The following is a 25,900-nucleotide window of genomic DNA, read 5'->3' on the forward strand; positions in this document are numbered from 1 at the left end:
TCAAAGCTTATCTTAAGGCAGGCCAATATCATACCTTAGTTCTCGTCATTACACACAGCACAGTATGGTCGACTTACACTTGGCGACACACACCTAATGTGTTGATTTGTTATTGTTTACATTTTCGGTTTATTTTTGGATGATATCATTTTTTCTGAACTAAATTTTTTTTATAGTGAATTAGTCCATGGTTTACTTAAGGCTTGCCTTAAAAAGCCGATAGAAGTAGAGAACATGATCGTAAACATTTAATAGAGACATGTGAAGTGTTATTTTTAATGACACAATATTTTATTCGAATTAATATTTTTATTTTCTCAGAAGAAAGTGTTTTTGTGTCGAATTGTTTCAATGTTTTTTATTTGTTTTTATTTTCAAGAATCCGAGTCTAGCAATAAATTTTTCTGTGTATTTAGGTGAATACTAGAATCTTTGTAGTCTGGATGACAAACATGACTCAGTTCAATGAAAATTACTTTATAAGTACCGACTAAGATTTAATTTATATTGATTCAATTTTTTTTTCCATTTCTATCCAAGTGTAGGGATTATTATTGTTTAAGTTATAAAAAAAAATTTCATTTTATTTTAAAATTCTGAAGTATATTTAAGTATAACAAAAGACCAATAAAAACTTTTCTTGACTAGATCTAATTATAAATAGATGCATGACATCTTATTTGAAGCATAAAGCTGCTTAAAATGTGTTTCATATATATTTGAAATCACGACACAATTGCGTTTTGAGAACAACGCCTCTCCATTCATCGTTATAATCTTGTGTGATTTTTAAAGTAAAAACATAAACCCAAGAAAAATGACTTATAAATACATTTCTTTATTTGCGAAGGCTTATTTTTTACTGTGCTGTGTGTAAGGATTAGCACTTCTAGGAAATATTACGTCAACCTTTACTTAAGATAAGAAATCAAGTTTTAAAAGTCTCGGCCAACCGAACTGTGTGTGTGATATGTGTGCGTAATGTCGTCGCAAAAGGTTGTTGCCAGATTGGCTTTTGTTTACTTTTTTGTTTGGTCTCAAGTGTTGGCCAGACTCGACAATCTTGTGCCAGGTACGATATCTCTGTTAATTAGCCCAATTTGTCATGTCATCGATATTTTCAGAAAAGCTTGGAGTTTGTGAAAAGATTCCTTATGTTAATTAATTCAGTTAAATAAGGTATTGAGCTAAGATATATTTTAACAGCGATAGCAAACGAAAGATTTGTAATGTCCTGGTATCTACCCCATTCCCATAAATGGTGTGCAGTTCTTTGCACACTTATTAAACGACGATCTATTAAACCAGTTCATACATGCATAGCCTGCTTTATAAAGCTACACATTTTACGTATACATTTTTTCGATGTTTGCAAAATAATTTACAGTGACTAAAAAAAAAGAGAATAGCCATGAATATGAAATTCCGAAATAACCCTTTTGTCAAACACCTCTCTGAATTTTTTCTTTAAGAAAAAAACAAACAACATTCTCACAAGAAGCCCTTTCATTCATCATCAAAATCAATACTTTAATATTTCTTTGCAATGGCGTCGCTAGGTCGGGTTTCACCTGGTGCGGCACCTCTTATAGGATATATATATATATATATATATATATATATATATATATATATATATATATATATATATATATATATATATTTATGTATATATATATATATATATATATATATATATATATATATATATATATATATATATATATATATATATATATATATATATATATATATATATATATATATATATATATATATATATATATATATATATATATATATATATATATATATACTTCTTGGTGTCACCCCCCCCTCCCATTTTGCCAAATCACGTGAATTTGTGAACACATTATTTTAATTCAAAAGGAACAAAGCAACCATTCATGGTTTTCTCGATAGTTAACATGGTGCGCCCCTAAACATCACCCCCCCCCCCTTGTCAGGATTGTCAATTTAAAACTTAAAAGACTTTTTAACTCTAATTAATCATTAATTGAACTGGCTAAATGCATTTTTCTTCTATATATTTTGCATTTTTTTTCTGTCTTGGTGTCACCTCCCAATGGTGTCACACGGTGCGGTGGGCACCCCCCCCCTCCTCCGCCTCGCGACGCGTCTGCTTCTTTGCTATATTTCACATCGATAAAAGCCACCAAAGACAAATAATAACACATAAACCATAATAAACTTCTTACATTGCATTTCGCGACCTAAGAAACAAAATATATACATAACATCTATATATTATATATATTATTTTCTCAAATATAACTTACACAAAAATATATTTTTGATTGTTACAAGAAAATACAAAATGTAAGTAGGATTGAATTTTGTATTAAGTAATCACGCTGAGTCCCTAAATATAGAGACAAAAAATACATGTACATGTATTAAGATGACAACAATGTAACAATTATTTCAGTTGGGGTAGAATACACCCATCGTGACGTCAAAGACCAGCATTTACCGAGTAGTTTGAATGTCACCATCAGAACACCAACACAAACAGCTGAGCTACAGTTAGAGCAGGTTGAGCACATCCATTTGGGAATACCCGTTTACTCGCTAAAAATAGATCAAGATGGAGAACTCATCCGTACAAAAGAGATACTGAAAGAACGTAAGGTTAGCGAGGCGGATGTATACTTTTATTTGTTGTGTTCTTTTTCTTTAGTGTGTGCTTAACATATGCAGCACAAATATATCAGTAATATATAAGAACGGATTAAATTTATAAGAGGACGAGGGTGGTGGCGTGTGTGTTTGGGGGGGGGGGGGGTATCCTGAAAGTGTACGTTCACACTTTTGCTACTTAAAAGAAATATTGAAATTGAATTTTAGAAGTAAACAGACCAGCTCTACTTCATCTACCCTACTGGTTGTTACGATGCGTGTTTTGAGTAAAAAATAAAATCTTTCTGGGATGAGAGAGCAAAGTTTGGTAAACAAAGGAAGTGTGGATACGTTTTGAGTGTTAAAATCATAAATCTTCAGGTTGTTATAGCTTCCAATCGAACACTGACATTAATAATAGACCACAGGACACTGTTAGAAGTATATATTTTCTATATACATTTATTTTCGTTCGGGGGGGGGGGGGGCGGTAGACTTTCTTCGAGGATGCGAAGGCCCCCCGAAGAGATGCATGGAAGAAACTGTTAATTTAGAGCTTCCATCCGCAGCCAATAGCTCTAATGTGTGATTTCTCTGTTAACAGAATGTGGGCTACTACCAAGACATAAAAAACAATGCCGTAATCCAGGTCTCAAAACCACAAGATTCCAACTCTAAGAAGGATAAATTGTTATTGGTATGTTCTACTTTATTACATTATGTATCAACAGTTATGATATTAAACTTTCCCACATTAAAATTCTTAAGATAATCCCATACATCAAGACAGCTGTTTACAACTAATTGCCACCAGTAGTTTTTAACAAAAAGAATCACCTCACAGATATGATGCAAAGATAAACGAAGATTGTACATCACTGTCGTAATTTTAAAGTTATTAAAATTATTTATAGTCAGTTTTTGGCTTCCCCAGGCACCCGTGTTGTGCTGGGTTGAAGTGGGTCATATGGCCCCATGTAGGTAACAAAATCGCCCCACCCCCCTTCTTCCAAAAAATAATCAGTTACTCCAATGGTAAAACAAATACCAAATTAAAATATATAAAAAAAAAGTGAAAGATAATTTAGTTTGACTTTGTGTCACGTAAACAAATGCTGACTTTTATTTTTTTGTTAATCCCACCGTCTAATGTCACAAAATCCTGCTACGTTAAAAAAAAAACTCGTTAAAAAAAAAAGTAGATCTATCCCTGCCACTTCTGACCCCCCCCCCCCTGGAAACATTTCTTATCTAGACCAGATCGTGTTGAAGTTTGACTGTACTAGACCTGGGGTAGTTTATCGGCAGTGACACCACGCGGAATGTCCACATTCCCCCCCCCCCCCCCCACACCAACCCCGACCTCCACCACCCCCACTCTTAAGCAAACATCCTTCTCCGTGTCGTCAAGTTTCCACGTGTCATCTCTCACGAGAATTGCTCGTTGCACGCCTTTTCCACGAAGTTTTGTTTCGTTGGTAATCATTGAGGAAGCGTTTACCTACAAATAATTAATTATATCACGCACACCCATATAAATATGTTATCAGCTCATGATCCATAAATAGACACAATTCTTTTATATTTACTAAAATATCAATAACCGCCGATCAGTTTGCTTAAAATATCGATCCATTTATCTATGATAATTTCAAAATATAATACAAAACCAAGAGTTAGTCAGTGGCCTTAACTATCGATGTGTCTTCATGGCATGCTATAAGATTATCAAACGTACGAATAGCCTATGACGTATGGAAGCTATCCAACAGCCTATGACGTATGGAAGCTATCCAACAGCCTATTATGTATGGAAGCTATCCAGCAGCGTATGACGTATGGAAGCTATCCAGCAACCTATGACGTATGGAAGCTATCCTGCAACCTATGACGTATGGAAGCTATCCTGCAACCTATGACGTATGGAAGCTATCCTGCAACCTATGACGTATGGAAGCTATCCTGCAACCTATGACGTATGGAAGCTATCCTGTAACCTATGACGTATGGAAGCTATCCTGCAACCTATGACGTATGGAAGCTATCCTGCAACCTATGACGTATGGAAGCTATCCAGCATCAGAACATAAAGCTGTTGAACTTACAAGACAAAACAGAAAGACATCGTACGGAGATTAAAGAAACAAATAGAAATAACAGTGTTGTTAAATGGGGGTCATCCATAAATGACGTCACGCTTTTTTGGACGATTTTTACCCCACCTCCCCTCCGTCACACGTCGTCACAAAAAGCCAGACGCCCCCCCCCCCCCAAAAAAAAAATAAATAAATAAATAAATGACGTCACACCTCAGCCTACAACCCTCCCTCCCCCCCCAGCCCCTCAAAATTGCAGTTGAATTTTTTTTTAAACATCGATATTTTTCTAAAACCTTGTCTGAACTCTATCAAATTAGAGTATTTTAATCAACTCCTATTACAATTTATTAAAACAGTTTTCTAAAACTCGAAATAACGGCTAAAATTCGTTTTCTAACATTGCTTTTTTATGATGCAAAAGTGTGACGTCGCACCATTTGAACCGCCCTCCCCCTTCCCCCTCATCATGCACCGTCACAAAATTACGGACCCCCCCCTCCCCCCCTACGAGTGTGAAGCTTAATTTTATACATTTTTTAAAGTTTGAAAATTGTATTTGCTCTCTCTATATATAAATCTAAAAAAATACCAACCTTAATTTTAAATTTTTATTTAAAAAAAAACACATGAAAGAAAGGGGAGATCACTTTAGGTGGGTCCAAATACTTCATCGACTCAAAGAAACAAATATACAAGACAGGGTCAGCTACACAGGAGGAGGAGTACAGTCTGGAACCAAGGCCACAGCAAGACGCTGGTCAGTGCCGCTCTCTGGAACTACGTGAGTAATGTTTGCAGTCAGTCAGTACTGGGTAAGATCTGTATGGGGGTGGGTCAGGAGGGTCAGGTCTGAGGTTCCCTCTGTATGGAGGTGGGTCAGGTCTGAGGTTCCCTCTGTATGGAGGTGGGTCAGGTCTGAGGTTCCCTCTGTATGGAGGTGGGTCATGTCTAAGGTTCCCTCTGTATGGAGGTGGGTCAGGTGGGTCAGGCCTGAGGTTCCCTCTGTATGGATGTGGGTCGGGTGGGTCAGGTCTGAGGTTCCCTCTGTATGGAGGTGGGTCAGGTCTGAGGTTCCCTCTGTATGGAGGTGGGTCAGGTGGGTCAGGTCTGAGGTTCCCTCTGTATGGAGGTGGGTCAGGTGGGTCAGGTCTGAGGTTCCCTCTGTATGGAGGTGGGTCAGGTCTGAGGTTCCCTCTGTATGGAGGTGGGTCAGGTGGGTCAGGTCTGAGGTTCCCTCTGTATGGAGGTGGGTCAGGTGGGTCAGGTCTGAGGTTCCCTCTGTATGGAGGTGGGTCAGGTGGGTCAGGTCTGAGGTTCCCTATGTATGCAGGTGGGTCAGGTCTGAGGTTCCCTCTGTATGGAGGTGGGTCAGGTGGGTCAGGTCTGAGGTTCCCTCTGTATGGAGGTGGGTCAGGTCTGAGGTTCCCTCTGTATGGAGGTGGGTCAGGTCTGAGGTTCCCTCTGTATGGAGGTGGGTCAGGTCTGAGGTTCCCTCTGTATGGAGGTGGGTCAGGTGGGTCAGGTCTGAGGTTCCCTCTGTATGGAGGTGGGTCAGGTGGGTCAGGTCTGAGGTTCCCTCTGTATGGAGTTGGGTCAGGTCTGAGGTTCCCTCTGTATGGAGGTGGGTCAGGTCTGAGGTTCCCTCTGTATGGAGGTGGGTCAGGTGGGTCAGGTCTGAGGTTCTCTCTGTATGGAGGTGGGTCAGGTGGGTCAGGTCTGAGGTTCCCTCTGTATGGAGGTGGGTCAGGAGGGTCAGGTCTGAGGTTCCCTCTGTATGGAGGTGGGTCAGGTCTGAGGTTCCCTCTGTATGGAGGTGGGTCAGATCTGAGGTTCCCTATGTATGGAGGTGGGTCAGGTGGGTCAGGTCTGAGGTTCCCTCTGTATGGAGGTGGGTCAGGTCTGAGGTTCCCTCTGTATGGAGGTGGGTCAGGTGGGTCAGGTCTGAGGTTCCCTCTGTATGGAGGTGGGTCAGGTCTGAGGTTCCCTCTGTATGGAGGTGGGTCAGGTCTGAGGTTCCCTCTGTATGGAGGCGGGTCAGGTGGGTCAGGTCTGAGGTTCCCTCTGTATGGAGGTGGGTCAGATCTAAGGTTCCCTCTGTATGGAGGTGGGTCAGGTCTGAGGTTCCCTCTGTATGGAGGTGGGTCAGGTGGGTCAGGTCTGAGGTTCCCTCTGTATGGAGGTGGGTCAGGTGGGTCAGGTCTGAGGTTCCCTCTGTATGGAGGTGGGTCAGGTGGGTCAGGTCTGAGGTTCCCTCTGTATGGAGGTGGGTCAGGTGGGTCAGGTCTGAGGTTCCCTCTGTATGGAGGTGGGTCAGGTGGGTCAGGTCTGAGGTTCCCTCTGTATGGAGGTGGGTCAGGTCTGAGGTTCCCTCTGTATGGAGGTGGGTCAGGTCTGAGGTTCCCTCTGTATGGAGGTGGGTCAGGTGGGTCAGGTCTGAGGTTCCCTCTGTATGGAGGTGGGTCAGGTGGGTCAGGTCTGAGGTTCCCTCTGTATGGAGGTGGGTCAGGTCTGAGGTTCCCTCTGTATGGAGGTGGGTCAGGTGGGTCAGGTCTGAGGTTCCCTCTGTATGGAGGTGGGTCAGGTGGGTCAGGTCTGAGGTTCCCTCTGTATGGAGGTGGGTCAGGTATGTCAAAATATAAGCACTAATGAAATAAAACAACTTTTGACACGTTCTTATTTTACAAATGCACAGAATTAAACGAAACAATAAAAATCAAACGACAAAACCTGTCAGTAGTGTCGTCTGCATATGGTAGTCAGCACAAGTCTATAAATAGAACAACCCAAACAACCAACACAAAACGTCACCGTCGACAAGCATCTGTAACGTATTATATTGATGTGGTGGCGGTGGTCGACAATGGCGCGTATCAACGATTTCTATCACAGGCCAACAACGACAGGCAGACTGCCTTCCACAAGCTACAGGAATATTATGCCTTTATCTTTAATGGGGTAAGTTCAAGTTTAATTACCAAAGATTGTTGTTAGAATCGTAATGTCACTAATGATGAACTAATTTTTAGCTTTGGATTTAATATATTACAATTGTTTCTTTTTTTTTCTTTTTTTTTTTAATTCAAGTTGGACATGTTTAATAAACCATATTCAAAACATTGTGGTGTACACATCTCTAGCCATGACATTGTACACACACTCATTTATATTGCAATCAAATTGATTAATTTAATGGGCGCTGATGAGTATCATCAAATAAAGTGAGTCACATTGTGAAGTACTCTCTCCATATTTTCCTGTTATGGATTAGCTCCCCTTTCAAAGTAAAACTTGATATATGAATCTTGTAAATCATCCCAGGCTTCTAATAGCTTACACACAGCAGCTTCTGCCATTTGAGAGATTTTCTTCACAAATTCTTGAACTGTGTTCTTCTTGATATCTAGCATAAATAATGCTGTTTCTAAAATAACAGAACATCTGTCAGCAAAAAAAATATTTGAATTTGGTTTTAAGTGATGAACCATGCTGTTAGAAAAATATACAACATTGAACAGTTTGTTGTACTTGGTCTTTTTCATTAGCTCTTCATCGGTAGGAAAACAACTTCCACATCTTCTAAGGGCATCCATTCATGATCATCTTTTTCAGTTTCTGAACGTGTAGAGCTTTTGTTGTCATTGCAATTTATTTCTTTTTTATCCAAACTGTCCACATTCTCCTGTGGTTCTTGGTCGTGCTGCAAGCTGTTGGAATTATTTGTGTCACCAACAGCTCCCTTATCTTCCATTAATTCCACACCTTTAGCAATATTATTTTTCTCTTTATCCACATCAATATTGAGAAGATGGCACATGAGTTAATTTTAATGGTAGCAGATTTTGAATACATGGCAAAAAAATTTGCCTTCGTTAACTTAACACAATTAAAGTATAAAGAAAGGGATTATTTAGAGGGAATCCTAAAGTTTTGGCGAAAAAAATAAATGAAATATCCTTTTGAAATTAGTAAGTGCTGGGATTGAAGACTCCGCCAACTGCTAGATCTAGGAGTTAGATATGACAGCCGATTAAATGTTTTTGACTGGGACTACAATATGTAACTAATTGAGAGAGGGGGTTCAATAGTTTACATCAGACTGGAGAAACACTGATGTGGCATTTAAAATAAGAGAAGGAACTTATCATGTACCTAACAGAACTTTAGCCTCAGCTATGGTTTTTAAACTTGACGGTGAAAGGTTTACAATTGTTTCTTAAAATAACAGGTGCTTTGACATAAGCAAAAAATACATTAATGTCAATGGATTCAAAATTAAGCAATGCCAAGTTTAATTTTTTAAAGGGGTATCTGCGTAATAATAACACGTTAATTATTCGCAAAAGGTTAAAAAAAATTCAAAATAATTCAAAACCACGTTTTAAGATAAATGTATTTTTATTAATTAAACTAAACTTTAGGGTTCTCTTAGTTTTAAAATGTATTATAAAAAAAACAACAACTTTTTTTCAGAAACCCCACAGTTATTTCCCATAAGTATCGCCTTACAGTTACGTCCCATTATTGTCGCCCTACATTGCTGCAGGTAATATTTTCTCATCATGTTTTGCAGGTGGACATGCTGTATCGCGACATCTGGCCAGAGTACGAGATTAGAGTCAGACTTAACGCAATACACGTCGCTGAGGTACATAGCTTAAACAAAACATTGGGATACTTTTGAATTTGATACTGTGATAATACTTCGATAGGTCATTTTGGGGACTTACGGGGCTCCCGGCAGTGATTAACAATATATATATATATATATATATATATATATATATATATATATATATATATATATATATATATATATATATATATATATATACACACGCATATCTGTATACATATATACATATGTATATGTATATGTATACAGATATGCGTGTATGTATGTATATGCGTGCGAGTATGTATGTGTGAATGTGTATGTATATAAGCTAATGTTTTTCCCTGTGTGGAGCAGACTCTAGCGACGTCGGAGTTCACTGAAAAGTTTAATAAAGGCGGTCAAGTGGACGCCGAGAAAGCCATCAGCGCATTCAAAGTGTTTTGTGTGGTCAAAGCTAATTGGCTGTTGCGGTACGACCACGCCATGTTGTTCACCGGGTAGGTCTTTGATGCCGTTTTTATTCTGGGAAGGTGTTTTGTTATTTACTGGTTAGGTCATTTACTTTGTAGGTGTTTTGTCAATACTGGGTAGGTCTTTGATGCCGTTTTGTACCGGGAAGGTGTTTTGTCAATTGCCGGGTAGGTCTTTAATGCCGTTATTTTTTTCTGGGAAGGTATTTTGTCATTTCGGGGTACGTGTTTTGTCAATCATGGTTAGGTCTTTGATGCTGTTTTGTACCGGTAAGGTGTTTTGTCAATTATGGGTAGGTCTTTGATGCCGTTATTTTTTTCTGGGAAGGTATTTTGTCATTTCGGGGTACGTGTTTTGTCAATCATGGTTAGGTCTTTGATGCTGTTTTGTACCGGTAAGGTGTTTTGTCAATTATGGGTAGGTCTTTGATGCCGTTTTGTTATGGGAAGGTGTTTTGTCAATTACTTTGTATGTGTTTTGTCAATTGTGGGTAGGTCTTTGATGCCGTTTTGTTATGGGAAGGTGTTTTGTCAATTACTTTGTATGTGTTTTGTCAATTGTGGGTAGGTCTTTGATGCCGTTTTGTAACGGGAAGGTGTTTTGTCATTTACTTTGTAGGTGTTTTGTCAATTGTGGGTAGGTCTTTGATGCCGTTTTGTACCGGGAAGGTGTTTTGTCAATTACCGGGTGTGTCTTTGATGATATTGATGACTGTAAGATAGAGCCCTGTTGGTTCATGGACATTTGTAAAAAGTAGGAGCCGGACATTTTCCCGAAAGACACTTGCCCGACCGAATGTGTCTTTCAACTTAGTAATGTATAATATTAACATTTTTTTCGGGTGAACGGCCTTAGATCAAGTGGTTTTTAGGTGTTTATCGCATTCGGGCAAGTATCCATTTGGGCATTTTTCGCATTCAGGCAAGTGTCCATTCGGGCATTTTTCGCATTCGGGCAAGCGTCCATTCGGGCGTTTGTCGCATTCGGGCAAGTGTCCATTCGGGCCTTTGTTGGAAATTTGAGATAGTGTCTCATCATACATTGGGTTAGGTTTTGTGTTTGTTGTTTGTTAATAATAGTCACATAACACACCATCTCTTGAAGAAGATTCCGTTATGTAGCGTTACCGGACGCTGGTATGGAACAAACACCACTTCTGATAGAAGGTAGCTTGATATAGAAGTATTTATCTATGATCATGTGTCTTATAATGTACTCCCATCCACTCTAGCTACGACTTAACGAGCGTTGAATACTATGGTGTCTCAAAGTCTATTGTTGGTAAGTTTTTAAATTATTATTATCATTATATATATATATATATATATATATATTTATATATATATATATATATATATATATATATATATATATATATATATATATATATATATATATATATATATATATATATATATATATATATATATATATATATATATATATATATATATATATATATATATATATATATATATATATATATATAGGGGGGACCTATAGTTATTTAACCCCCCCCCACAAACAAAATAAACCCAAAAAATAACCCAAAATTAACCCAAACACGAGCACAAACAGACATACAAATGTACAAATCTATTTTCCCCTTTGTGACAAATAAGTCACCAAAGTGTAACATTCTGCACTCAAATAGCTATACATGTATATACACGTAAAATTAAATCGAGCTCTCACCTAAAGATGATACATCAGCTTTTATATATACAAATACGTTTACGACGCCGTGCGTTCGATTACTCGCGTAACATCGCGGGCTCAAGTCCGGATGAAGTCCCTGAATCCACCCTGCTCTAAATCAAGTCATAATCGTAGACAGCTTGGTATACAGCTGACCACACTCCTTCTTTCTTCTTCGTTCTTAATTTTAGTGTTGGACGGTATTCCCTTTAACACAATTAAGTATACGTGTTAACTGGTTATGCGCCATTGAGGCCATTGACTCCGATTGCAGCCTGATTTTCTTTTTGGATTTGCTTCCATAGCCTTTGTCCAACCAAGAACAAACTACAAGGCAGCAGTTGTTTGATTTTGGTCTCTCCTAGAAGAGTGGCTGTCCCCAGCTAACGGGCCTCATCTGCCCGAGGGTTCGACCCCCCTCCCCTTAGACAAATCTGCGCAGTAAATTGTGCTCATCAAATTCATCACATGAAAGTTCTGTATTAATATATATATTCATGAAATTATACTAACAAAAAAGTATGCCAATAAAAAAACTCAAATCACAGTTCAAAGACCTAATGTATTGTTTGTTATTCTTGCACCTCTGATCCATCTATCGTCTGCAGGCTTGGCGTACACGACGACCATGTGTCAGAAGGACGGGACAAGCGTCTCAATCATCGAGGACATGGGCGGCTATGAGGCCATCCACACCGCCACCCACGAGCTAGGTCACAGGTCAGTCACATGCTGTGACAACACATTCACTTTTTACTTTCTCGTATACGAAGTATAGAGGAATTATTGTATCCTGCAAAAAAATCGAAATCGAGATTTTCAGTTTTCACAAATCTCGACGTTTTACACGTCACTGAGTCGGAAAACATAGTTTTGCAAATTTGTCCGTATGTGTGTGTGTGTGTATGTATGTGTGTATGTATGTGTGTGTCTGTCAACACGATAACTTGAATACCGTTACATCTAGTTTGATGAAATTTCATATATAAGTTTATATCAAATTTGTAGTTCTGTTTCAACTTTTCAGCAATTTCCGATAGCCGGAAATGATACTTATTCTACTTTTAGTTTTTCAAAAGCCTATAACTTGAGTACTGTTTCAGATAGATAAACACAATTTTACATATAAGTAAAAGATCTAATTTCGGCATTCTTTCAAATTTTGAGTAATTTCCGTTGACTGGAAGTAGTAATTTACGCAATTTTCGATTTCTAAAAAAAACGCATATGAATTTATAAAGTACTAATAATATTCATCACTATTATACACATATTGTTTGCCGTTCACTTGGCGGTTTATTTGATATGTAGCCGAAAATAAAGTAAATAATAAAAAAATTATAATAAATAAAATAAGAAAAAAAAAAGAAAATTAATGAAAGAAACAAGACCCTTGTCATCTCAAAAAAATATTCAAAGCCTGAAAATAAAGTTTTGAAAAATTCCTTCATTGTATTTAAAGAGTACGCCAATTGTCTATAATCACGTCGTCTCTCATGATTTATCTTCCCCTGGTTCCAGCTTGTCGGCCAGACATGACGGGGAGGGCAACACCTGTCGTCTGTCAGACCGTTACATCATGGCGGCATCCAGCTACAACCAGACAGACGACAACCGCTACAACCCCTGGCAGTTTTCTCGCTGCTCTAAGTCCTACATCAACGGCTACATCAACCAGTTGGTTGGGACTCAGTGAGTTGATAGGTCTATTGTTAGACTTGGCTAGTTACATCAGTTGGTCAGTGAGTTGATATGTCTATTGTTAGACATGGCTAGTTACATCAGTGAGTTGATAGGTCTATTGTTAGACTTGGCTAGTTACATCAGTTGGTCAGTGAGTTGATATGTCTATTGTTAGACATGGCTAGTTACATCAGTGAGTTGATAGGTCTATTGTTAGACATGGCTAGTTACATCAGTGAGTTGATAGGTCTATTGTTAGACATGGCTAGTTACATCAGTGAGTTGATAGGTCTATTGTTAGACATGGCTAGTTACATCAGTGAGTTGATAGGTCTATTGTTAGACATGGCTAGTTACATTAGTGAGTTGATAGGTCTATTGTTAGACATGGCTAGTTACATCAACCAGTTGGTTAGGACTCAGTGAGTTGATAGGTCTATTGTTAGACTTGGCTAGTTACATCAGTTGGTCAGTGAGTTGATATGTCTATTGTTAGACATGGCTAGTTACATCAGTGAGTTGATAGGTCTATTGTTAGACATGGCCAGTTACATCAGTGAGTTGATAGGTCTATTGTTAGACATGGCTAGTTACATCAGTGAGTTGATAGGTCTATTGTTAGACATGGCTAGTTACATCAGTGAGTTGATAGGTCTATTGTTAGACATGGCTAGTTACATCAGTGAGTTGATAGGTCTATTGTTAGACTTGGCTAGTTACATCAGTGAGTTGATAGGTCTATTGTTAGACATGGCTAGTTACATCAGTGAGTTGATAGGTCTATTGTTAGACATGGCTAGTTACATCAGTGAGTTGATAGGTCTATTGTTAGACATGGCTAGTTACATCAGTGAGTTGATAGGTCTATTGTTAGACATGGCTAGTTACATCAGTGAGTTGATAGGTCTATTGTTAGACATGGCTAGTTACATCAGTGAGTTGATAGGTCTATTGTTAGACATGGCTAGTTACATCAGTGAGTTGATAGGTCTATTGTTAGACATGGCTAGTTACATCAGTGAGTTGATAGGTCTATTGTTAGACATGGCCAGTTACATCAGTGAGTTGATAGGTCTATTGTTAGACATGGCTAGTTACATCAACCAGTTGGTTCGGACTCAGTGAGTTGATAGGTCTATTGTTAGACATGGCTAGTTACATCAGTGAGTTGATAGGTCTATTGTTAGACATGGCTAGTTACATCAGTGAGTTGATAGGTCTATTGTTAGACATGGCTAGTTACATCAGTGAGTTGATAGGTCTATTGTTAGACATGGCTAGTTACATCAGTGAGTTGATAGGTCTATTGTTAGACATGGCTAGTTACATCACTGAGTTGATAGGTCTATTGTTAGACATGGCTAGTTACATCAGTGAGTTGATAGGTCTATTGTTAGACATGGCTAGTTACATCAGTGAGTTGATAGGTCTATTGTTAGACATGGCTAGTTACATCAACCAGTTGGTTGGGACTCAGTGAGTTGATAGGTCTATTGTTAGACTTGGCTAGTTACATCAGTTGGTCAGTGAGTTGATATGTCTATTGTTAGACATGGCCAGTTACATCAGTGAGTTGATAGGTCTATTGTTAGACATGGCTAGTTACATCAGTGAGTTGATAGGTCTATTGTTAGACATGGCTAGTTACATCAGTGAGTTGATAGGTCTATTGTTAGACATGGCTAGTTACATCAGTGAGTTGATAGGTCTATTGTTAGACATGGCCAGTTACATCAGTGAGTTGATAGGTCTATTGTTAGACATGGCTAGTTACATCAGTGAGTTGATAGGTCTAATGTTAGATATGGCTAGTTACATCAGTAGATAGATACAGGCCTAGTGATGTGTCCATCAGAGCCTAGTGATGTGTCCATTAGGGCCTAGTGATGTGTCCATCAGAGCCTAGTGATGTGTCCATCAGAGCCTAGTGAGTGTCCATTAGGCCTAATGATGGGTCTATTAGGGCCTAGTGATGTGTCCATCAGAGCCTAGTGAGTGTCCATCAGAGCCTAGTGAGTGTCCATTAGGCCTAATGATGGGTCCATTAGGGCCTAGTGATGTATCCATTAGAGCCTAGTGATGTGTCCATCAGAGCCTAGGGATGTGTCCATCAGAGCCTAGTGAGTGTCCATTAGGCCTATTGATGGGTCTATTAGGGCCTAGTGATGTGTCCATCAGAGCCTAGTGAGTGTCCATCAGAGCCTAGTGAGTGTCCATTAGGCCTAATGATGGGTCCATTAGGGCCTAGTGATGTGTCCATTAGAGCCTAGTGATGTGTCCATCAGAGCCTAGGGATTTGTCCATCAGAGCCTAGGGATGTGTCCATCAGAGCCTAGTGAGTGTCCATTAGGCCTAATGATGGGTCCATCAGAGCCTAGGGATGTGTCCATTAGGCCTAGTGAGTGTCCATTAGGCCTAGTGATGTGTCCATTAGGGCCTAGTGATGTGTCCATTAGGGCCTAGTGATGTGTCCATTAGAGCCTAGTGATGTGTCCATTAGGCCTAGTGAGTGTCCATTAGGCCTAGTGATGTGTCCATTAGGGCCTAGTGATGTGTCCATCAGAGCCTAGGGATGTGTCCATTAGAGCCTAGTGATGTGTCTATTAGAGCCTAGTGAGTGTCCATTAGGCCTAGTGAGTGTCCATTAGAGCCTAGTGATGTTTCAATTGGGGCCTAGAGTAGTGTCCATTAGGGCCTAGTGAGTGTCCATTAGGGCCTAGTGAGTGTCCATTAGAGCCTAGTGATGTGTCCATTAGGCCTAACGAGTGTCCATTAGAGCCTAGTGAGTGTCCCTTAGGGCCGAGTGATATCCATGAGGGCCTAGTGATGGGTCCATTAGGGCCTAGTGATGGGTCCATTAGGGCCTAGTGATGGGTCCATTAGGGCCTAGTGATGGGTCCATTAGGGCCTAGTGATGGGTCCATTAGGGCCTAGTGATGGGTCCATTAGGGCCTAGTGATTGGTCCATGAGGGCCTAGTGATGTGTCCATTAGGGCCTTAATTTGTTGCTTAACACGTAGACATTGAAATATGTGTATGTATTTTATATGATCACTCTATATAAATTGATCAAATCCGTATTCTTGTCAATGTTAGAAACTTTTCGATTATTAACAAAATCCGATTGTAGCATTAAATTCACTGTAATTTTCATTAGCTACTTTTTAATAGTCAGAATATTTTTTTAAAGAGCGATAAGGCAAAATTTTAAAGAAAAATGAGGCAATTAAAAGAAAATTGAGAGTGATTAGGTTATATTTACGAAAGTTATCTTTTCCATAGGCGTGCCCAGTGCCTGATTGAGAAACAGCCAATCAGCGAAGTCCTTCCATACGTCGACCAGCGTCTGCTGGGTCAAGAGTTGCCACCAGACGAACAATGTAAACAGATTTATGGCGCCAAATCTTTCTACTGTAGGGTTCGTGGCCGTTCAGATTTTGTTGACGAATTTACTTGACAAGTTGCATTGAAGTTATCTTGACCAATCTTCTAGACAAATCTCCTTACAAATTTGCTAGACAAATTACCGTAATCAATTTTCTTTGCCGATCCTTTCGACTACTTTTCTTGACGCAATTTCTTTGACAAATGATCTCGACGATTTTTCTTGACAAATTTTCCTAACATTTGCTTAACAAATTAAATTATCAACACCTCACTCATTAAGTAAAACAAGTTTAATGGACTTTAGTAAAAATAAGGGTACAAAACCTCTCGGGGGGGGGGGGGGGGCAACCTTTCCTCTAATCAGTGGCGTAGCCAGGATCGTCTCAAGGGGGGGGGGGGGTCCAATTTTTACCCGGGGACAAACTTTCGATTTGCACCCCCCTCTCAAACTTTCGATTTGCACCCCCCCCTCATACCTTTTATATATATACCGAGGGGTCTATGGGGGGGTATGACCCCCCTAACCCCCCACTGCCTACGCCACTGCTCTAAAGTCTAAAGCGAAAAAGCTAGTGTGCAACTTTTATTTTGTGTGCGCGGTTTTCTAAGTCTTATATAAGGCTAAAAGTATTTTTAGAAAATCTCTGCGCGGCAGGTTCAAAACTACTGCGCGGCCGCACAACAGTGCAGCTTAAGGGGAACATGGGGGGGGGGGGGGTCGCTCTTCTCCCCTGAAGAGATGCCTGGAAGAAACTCTGGTTGTTTTGTGTTGTGTGGTTTTGTTTAGTTCTATTTTATTTTCTACCCTCTAAGTCTGACAAATCCCTGTAGTTTAAACAATACCATAAAAAAAAGTTGTCGCTGCGACTGATTAAAATATCGACTGGTATCTGCCCCTCCCCCCCCCACAGACAATCGAAGCTGGCGGCAATGCCGGCGTGTGCACGTCCCTGTACTGTGCCGACCCTGGGGACCTAGAGATGTGCTACAGGACGGAGGCGCTGCACGGTACAACGTGTGGGGACCGTAGGGTGAGTACCTGGGGGTGGGGGGTGGGGATGGGGGGTGGGGTGGGGGATGTGCTACAGGACGGAGGCGCTGCACGGTACAACGTGTGGGGACCGTAGGGTGAGTACCTGGGGGTGGGGGGTGGGGATGGGGGGTGGGGTGGGGGATGTGCTACAGGACGGAGGCGCTGCACGGTACAACGTGTGGGGACCGTAGGGTGAGTACCTGGGGGTGGGGGGTGGGGATGGGGGGTGGGGTGGGGGATGTGCTACAGGACGGAGGCGCTGCACGGTACAACGTGTGGGGACCGTAGGGTGAGTACCTGGGGGTGGAGGGTGGGGGTGGAGATGTGCTACAGGACGGAGGCGCTGCACGGTACAACGTGTGGGGACCGTAGGGTGAGTACCAGGGGGTGGGGACCTAGAGATGTGCTACAGGACGGAGGCGCTGCACGGTACAACGTGTGGGGACCGTAGGGTGAGTACCAGGGGGTGGGGGGTGGGGGTGGAGATGTGCTACAGGACGGAGGCGCTGCACGGTACAACGTGTGGGGACCGTAGGGTGAGTACCTGGGGGTGGAGGGTGGGGGTGGGGGGTGGGGTGGGGGATGTGCTACAGGACGGAGGCGCTGCACGGTACAACGTGTGGGGACCGTAGGGTGAGTACCTGGGGGTGGAGGGTGGGGGTGGAGATGTGCTACAGGACGGAGGCGCTGCACGGTACAACGTGTGGGGACCGTAGGGTGAGTACCAGGGGGTGGGGGGGTGGAGATGTGCTACAGGACGGAGGCGCTGCACGGTACAACGTGTGGGGACCGTAGGGTGAGTACACGGGGGGTGGGGGGTGGAGATGTGCTACAGGACGGAGGCGCTGCACGGTACAACGTGTGGGGACCGTAGGGTGAGTACCTGGGGGTGGAGGGATGGAGATGTGCTACAGGACGGAGGCGCTGCACGGTACAAAGTGTGGGGACCGTAGGCTGAGTACCTGGGGGTGGGGGAGGGTGTGGGAGATGTGCTACAGGACGGAGGCGCTGCACGGTACAAAGTGTGGGGACCGTAGGCTGAGTACCTGGGGGTGGGGGAGGGTGTGGGAGATGTGCTACAGGACGGAGGCGCTGCACGGTACAAAGTGTGGGGACCGTAGGCTGAGTACCTGGGGGTGGGGGAGGGTGTGGGGGTGGGGGAGGGTGTGGGAGATGTGCTACAGGACGGAGGCGCTGCACGGTACAACGTGTGGGGACCGTAGGGTGAGTACCTGGGGGTGGGGGGTGGTGGTGGAGATGTGCTACAGGACGGAGGCGCTGCACGGTACAACGTGTGGGGACCGTAGGGTGAGTACCTGGGGGTGGGGGGTGGGGATGGGGGGTGGGGTGGGGGATGTGCTACAGGACGGAGGCGCTGCACGGTACAACGTGTGGGGACCGTAGGGTGAGTACCTGGGGGTGGGGGGTGGGGATGGGGGGTGGGGTGGGGGATGTGCTACAGGACGGAGGCGCTGCACGGTACAACGTGTGGGGACCGTAGGGTGAGTACCTGGGGGTGGAGGGTGGGGGTGGAGATGTGCTACAGGACGGAGGCGCTGCACGGTACAACGTGTGGGGACCGTAGGGTGAGTACCAGGGGGTGGGGACCTAGAGATGTGCTACAGGACGGAGGCGCTGCACGGTACAACGTGTGGGGACCGTAGGGTGAGTACCAGGGGGTGGGGGGTGGGGGTGGAGATGTGCTACAGGACGGAGGCGCTGCACGGTACAACGTGTGGGGACCGTAGGGTGAGTACCAGGGGGTGGGGGGTGGGGGTGGAGATGTGCTACAGGACGGAGGCGCTGCACGGTACAACGTGTGGGGACCGTAGGGTGAGTACCTGGGGGTGGAGGGTGGGGGTGGGGGGTGGGGTGGGGGATGTGCTACAGGACGGAGGCGCTGCACGGTACAACGTGTGGGGACCGTAGGGTGAGTACCTGGGGGTGGAGGGTGGGGGTGGAGATGTGCTACAGGACGGAGGCGCTGCACGGTACAACGTGTGGGGACCGTAGGGTGAGTACCAGGGGGTGGGGGGGTGGAGATGTGCTACAGGACGGAGGCGCTGCACGGTACAACGTGTGGGGACCGTAGGGTGAGTACACGGGGGGTGGGGGGTGGAGATGTGCTACAGGACGGAGGCGCTGCACGGTACAACGTGTGGGGACCGTAGGGTGAGTACCTGGGGGTGGAGGGATGGAGATGTGCTACAGGACGGAGGCGCTGCACGGTACAAAGTGTGGGGACCGTAGGCTGAGTACCTGGGGGTGGGGGAGGGTGTGGGAGATGTGCTACAGGACGGAGGCGCTGCACGGTACAAAGTGTGGGGACCGTAGGCTGAGTACCTGGGGGTGGGGGAGGGTGTGGGAGATGTGCTACAGGACGGAGGCGCTGCACGGTACAAATTGTGGGGACCGTAGGCTGAGTACCTGGGGGTGGGGGAGGGTGTGGGGGTGGGGGAGGGTGTGGGAGATGTGCTACAGGACGGAGGCGCTGCACGGTACAACGTGTGGGGACCGTAGGGTGAGTACCTGGGGGTGGGGGGTGGTGGTGGAGATGTGCTATAGGACGGAGGCGCTGCACGGTACAACGTGTGGGGACCGTAGGGTGAGTACCTGGGGCTGGGGGGTGGTGGTGGAGATGTGCTACAGGACGGAGGCGCTGCACGGTACAACGTGTGGGGACCGTAGGGTGAGTACCTGGGGGTGGGGGTGGGGGTGGGGTGGAGATGTGCTACAGGACGGAGGCGCTGCACGGTACAACGTGTGGGGACCGTAGGATGAGTACACGGGGGTGGGGGGATGGAGATGTGCTACAGGACGGAGGCGCTGCACGGTACAACGTGTGGGGACCGTAGGGTGAGTACCTGGGGGGGGGAGGTGGAAGTGGGTGAATTGGGAAGTGAGTGGGAGGGTTAATTTTGGTAGATGGTGAGGGAGGAGGATTAGGGAGCATTCAGGATGTAAGGAAGTGGGTGTTGAGAAGGGTTACCTCGACAAATATTTATGTTTTGTTTGTGTTCACATTATTGTTCTATTTATAGATGTGTGTATCCGGTCACTGTGTGACACACCCTAAGGCTCAACACGTCGATGGTAAGCTCGGTTAAATAACACACCTTGTATACACACGTTAATACCAGATAACACGCACACTGCACAAATGCACACACTCATGAATGCACACACACACACACTTACAAACACACACACACTTACAAACACACACACACACTACAACACACACACACGCACACACGCACTCTACACAAACACACTCACGCATAAACGTAGTCATAGTTTGGTAACTAAACTCGGGGCAGGATAAAATACTATTTTCGTCATTCATTATTTTTACATTTTTTTTTAGGTACTAGTATGTAACTAAGTTAACATCTATCGTAATGTAATATTGACCAATGTCCTACATCATGAGTTATATTTGACAAAAGACGGTACGTGATTGTTGATGGGTACAGAGGCGTAGCGACCCATTCCTGCGCCCGGGATCAACTTTGCGTCACCCCCGCCATTTATATACTAAAAGGCCCCTCATCCAGTAGTTGTATAGTTATTCATATTGGCAGACCCCCCCCCCCCCCCCCCTCCCCCCAGTACTTTTTTCCTTAACGGTTTTTATGTTGGTGTTGAAAAACTGATGTAGAAAACAGTTAATTAAGTCCTTAAAGCTAAGTATCAGTCTATGAACATTTTTTTGCTACCCGTTTCGGCGCCCCCTTAAGGTCGGCGCCCATGGCGGCCGCCCCACCCGCCCTCCCCTAGTTACGCCTCTGGTCGGGTAATAATACAGTATTTTAAAAGTTGTTTTTTTCCTCTCTTGAGTTATCGCTATCATTTCTGCAACTAGGTTCATGTATGTGTCTAACTAAATCTTCAATAAGTTATGCATTTGCTAGGCTTAGAGCCTAAGGTATGCAGCTGTTGGCTTAGGCTCAGGGTTAGGCTAATGACAGCAACACAAAAAAAGCAAAATCAGTACACCTTGTCGGCAAACATATAACAACCATGGCAGTTAAAAGTCTCATACAAATTGTCACTCCCCCCCCCCCTCCAGAGAGCTGCGTGTTCGGGGACGTCCAAGGCCAGCCGTTTAACGGCCGCTCGTGTCGTCAGCTCATCAGCACCTTCCCAGGCTACTGCTACCAGCATGCCGTCAAGGTCAGCTGCTGCGCCAGTTGTGCGGCTGTCTTCAGACCGGTCAGGGGTGAGTCGTTAGTGTAGGGAGTGGGTGGTACAGGGTTGGTTGGTTGGGGGTGAGTCGTTAGTGTAGGGAGTGGGTGGTATATGGTTGGTTGGGTGGGGTGAGTCGTTAGTGTAGGGAGTGGGTGGTACAGGGTTGGTTGGGTGGGGTGAGTCGTTAGTGTAGGGAGTGGGTGGTACAGGGTTGGTTGGGTGGGGTGAGTCGTTAGTGTAGGGAGTGGGTGGTATATGGTTGGTTGGGTGGGGTGAGTCGTTAGTGTAGGGAGTGGGTGGTACAGGGTTGGTTGGGTGGGGTGAGTCGTTAGTGTAGGGAGTGAGTGGTACAGGGTTGGCTGGTTGTGGTGAGTCGTTAATGTAGGGAGTGAGTGGTACAGGGTTGGTTGGGTGGGGTGAGTCGTTAGTGTAGGGTGGGTGGTACAGGGTTGGCTGGGTGAAGAGAGTGGTTTTTTGGTTGTTTTATATGGTTAGCTGGTTGTGTTGAATGGTTTTAGGTTGTGTTTTATAAGGTCGTTTGGTGTCTTAAAGTCTTTGTTGTAAAATTGTGTTGAATGTTATTTCAGTTTTTTTATGGTGAGTTAACTATACTGTACTTTAACCATAGGCTTACAACACATAGCCAAATGTTGACGATAGCCTGTATAATATATATATATATATATATATATATATATATATATATATATATATATATATATATATATATATATATATATAAACTAACATTTGAACCTTGAACAAGCGTGTGAGTATGGTGACGTGAGCACTGGTTGTCAAAGCACGTATTGTCAGTTGTATGACGAGCCCATGCACTGCTGTGGCACCTGTCAACTTGGTCAGCCGTACCCTCAGGCCTCGCTCGACATGACAGGTGGGTTGTCATGCGTAGGTACATGTAGGTACACCACGGGTGTAGTTAGACAGTTCTGTCCATTGATGGAATCTTTGTTTATAGTGACATATACATATATTTTAACACTCACACACAGACACATAGACACACAGTTACACACACAGTCACATACAAAAACACAGCAAGTTACATATCACGTGATGCCACTGATACTTCTAGTCTGCAGTGACAGCCAGGACTTTGTCCTACCCGGGGGGTTAAAATGTCCTGATGTCCTTCAAGGCAATAAACACCTGTGTTACCAGCAGACCATCAGGGAGAGATGCTGTAGCTCTTGTAGTGTGGTCAGCTCAGGTGTTAGGGGTAAGTTTGTGTACCTGTAGCAGGTGTTAAGTTAAGGTCAATTCAGGTGTTAGGTGTAAGTTTGTGTACCTTTATTAGGTGTTAAGGTCAACTCAGGTGTTAGGGGTAAGTTTGTGTACCTTTATTAGGTGTTAAGGTCAACTCAGGTGTTAGGGGTAAGTTTGTATACCTGTAGGTAAGGTCAACTCAGATGTTAGGGGTAAGTTTGTACACCTTTAGTAGGTGTTAAGGTAAGGTCAACTCAGGTGCTAGGGGTAAGTTTGTACACCTTTAGTAGGTGTTAAGGTCAACTCAGGTGCTAGGGGTAAGTTTGTACACCTTTAGTAGGTGTTAAGGTCAACTCAGGTGCTAGGGGTAAGTTTGTGTACCTGCAGTAGGTGTTAAGGTAAGGTCAACTCAGGTGTTAGGGGTAAGTTTGTATACCTTTAGTAGGTGTTAAGGTAAGGTCAACTCAGGTGCTAGGGGTAAGTTTGTGTACCTGTAGGTAAGGTCAACTCAGGTGTTAGGGGTAAGTTTGTATACCTGTAGGTAAGGTCAACCCAGGTGTTAGGGGTAAGTTTGTGTACCTGTAGGTAAGGTCAACTCAGGTGTTAGGGGTAAGTTTGTGTACCTGTAGGTAAGGTCAACTCAGGTGTTAGGGGTAAGTTTGTATACCTTTAGTAGGTGTTAAAGTAAGGTCAACTCAGGTGTTAGGGGTAAGTTTGTACACCTTTAGTAGGTGTTAAGGTAAGGTCAACTCAGGTGCTAGGGGTAAGTTTGTACACCTTTAGTAGGTGTTAAGGTCAACTCAGGTGCTAGGGGTAAGTTTGTACACCTTTAGTAGGTGTTAAGGTCAACTCAGGTGCTAGGGGTAAGTTTGTGTACCTGCAGTAGGTGTTAAGGTAAGGTCAACTCAGGTGTTAGGGGTAAGTTTGTATACCTTTAGTAGGTGTTAAGGTAAGGTCAACTCAGGTGCTAGGGGTAAGTTTGTGTACCTGTAGGTAAGGTCAACTCAGGTGTTAGGGGTAAGTTTGTATACCTGTAGGTAAGGTCAACCCAGGTGTTAGGGGTAAGTTTGTGTACCTGTAGGTAAGGTCAACTCAGGTGTTAGGGGTAAGTTTGTGTACCTGTAGGTAAGGTCAACTCAGGTGTTAGGGGTAAGTTTGTATACCTTTAGTAGGTGTTAAAGTAAAGTCAACTCAGGTGTTAGGGGTAAGTTTTTATACCTTTAGTAGGTGTTAAGGTAAGGTCAACTCAGGTGTTAGGGGTAAGTTTGTATACCTGTAGCAGGTGTGGATGGTAAGTTTGTACACCTGCTGCAAGGGTGGAGGGTAAGTTTGTATACCTGTAGCGGGGGTGGGGGGGGGGGTAAGTTTGTACACCTGTATCGGGGGTGGAGGGTAAGTTTGTACACCTGCAGCAAGGGTGGAGGGTAAGTTTGTATACCTGTAGCGGGGGTGGGGGGTAAGTTTGTACACCTGTATTGGGGTGGAGGGTAAGTTTGTACACCTGTAGTTGCTGTGGAGGGTAAGTTTGTACACTTATAGCGAGCGACTTTACCACTACACATGTTTCATTAAAGTTTTTAATTAAAAAAACACAACAACTGAGAAATGCTGTTAAGACAATCGACAGAACGAGTTCGACTGGGTAAAGATTTTCGATACAAATAAAAAACAACAAAATTACAACAAATATAATTTTGAAAGAAATATGATGTTTCTTTTATTTGAGTGTGGGTTGTCTCCCTCCCCAGGCTGTGAGTACGGGGACCACGCCCCCTGGATGTGTGAAGCTCACCGGTCATGTGACACGAACCGCGACCTCTGCTGTGTCACGTGCGCTAGTACAGCTTCTATCAACTTCCGGTACCATGTTGAGTTGTGGACCCTGAAACTAAGCTTGCATGGTCTGGCTATGCCGTTGATAGCAATTTTATTTTCTAGAATAATCTACAACAGTTAATCTCAATGTCCTAGCTACAACTATATATGAATCTGTTGCTATAAATAAATGTTTTTTAACATTTCATCTCTTACATATTTTTGCTACATTTAAAATTAATGTCAAAAGTAAGTTAAAGGGTAATAAGTTTTTAGAAAGATTATTTGTTACTTTATCATTGTTAATTCCCTTTTTTATGCTGCCTTTTTATCCATGATATATAGTTTTATATATGTTACGGTCAAAGCCCGAAGTGCGGCCAATGCTAGGATTGGCCGGCCTATCCGCGCGTTGGCCGGCTCTCTTGGCCAAAGCCCGAAGAACTTAGCACTCAGATCGTATTTCGTACATTGGCCGGCCAATGCGCGCACTGGCCAGGACGTACTGGCCAAAGACCGAAGCGCTTAAACTTGACAGCGTATTGTGTACATTGGCCGGCCAATGCGCGCACTGGCCGAGATGTCCTGGCCAATGTTCTATCTAGACTAAGTTGTGATCGCATTTTCATTAATCTGGGTGCGTTTTCATTGAGAGTAACGTATTGTTCAGCTCTTGTTTGTATAGCATTCTATATGCAAGGCGACATGGATCAAAAGGGCCGTCAGACCATGAGACAGACATAGCAGATGGCTGTCAAAAGAAAAAAATGTAAATCCATGTTAGTTTCCATATATGGGCTCTCGATAAAATTATTACTGAGGAAGATCTTGAGAACATTGAACAAGAAATGGAGGTTGCCATGAATGCAACGACATCCTCAGCTAACACATCTACTGCCGTGGCGGAACGCCCAGACCAGATGCGTGACAATAATGTTGCCAACAGATTCTATATAGTTTGTGAAAAACATTGTAGTTCAGCTCATTCTTTTGGATCCTGTGGCAACGATGTCCATGCTATTTGTGGAATACCCAATGAAG

At 43.4% G+C, this 25,900-nt stretch overlaps 1 protein-coding gene across 4 annotated transcripts; it reads left to right on the forward strand.

The window, feature by feature from the left end:
* On the forward strand, window positions 1–25,368 carry LOC131935841 (A disintegrin and metalloproteinase with thrombospondin motifs like). Of its 4 annotated transcripts, XM_059292536.1 has the most exons (19): window positions 21–98; window positions 796–1,072; window positions 2,450–2,652; window positions 3,245–3,337; window positions 5,373–5,520; window positions 7,432–7,694; window positions 9,310–9,384; window positions 9,709–9,851; window positions 11,057–11,106; window positions 12,132–12,243; window positions 13,045–13,215; window positions 16,489–16,624; window positions 17,505–17,624; window positions 20,668–20,719; window positions 21,699–21,848; window positions 22,584–22,712; window positions 22,914–23,038; window positions 23,144–23,162; window positions 24,793–25,367. In XM_059292536.1, the coding sequence occupies exons 2-19, from the start codon at window positions 982–984 to the stop codon at window positions 24,999–25,001; spliced, it is 2,289 nt and encodes a 762-aa protein (XP_059148519.1). In that variant the 5' UTR covers window positions 21–98; window positions 796–981; the 3' UTR covers window positions 25,002–25,367. The 4 variants fall into 4 exon arrangements, with proteins under 4 accessions (XP_059148520.1, XP_059148521.1, XP_059148518.1 ...); XM_059292537.1 differs by lacking the exon at window positions 23,144–23,162 and adding an exon at window positions 23,734–23,752 and having other exon boundaries at window positions 1–1,072; window positions 24,793–25,368; XM_059292535.1 differs by having other exon boundaries at window positions 2–1,072.
* Window positions 25,369–25,900: the final 532 nt, after the last annotated feature.

This window comes from Physella acuta, unplaced genomic scaffold (assembly GCF_028476545.2).
Source record: "Physella acuta isolate Inbredline_101_S28 unplaced genomic scaffold, ASM2847654v3 ptg000161l, whole genome shotgun sequence".
NCBI classification, from domain to species: domain Eukaryota; kingdom Metazoa; phylum Mollusca; class Gastropoda; family Physidae; genus Physella; species Physella acuta.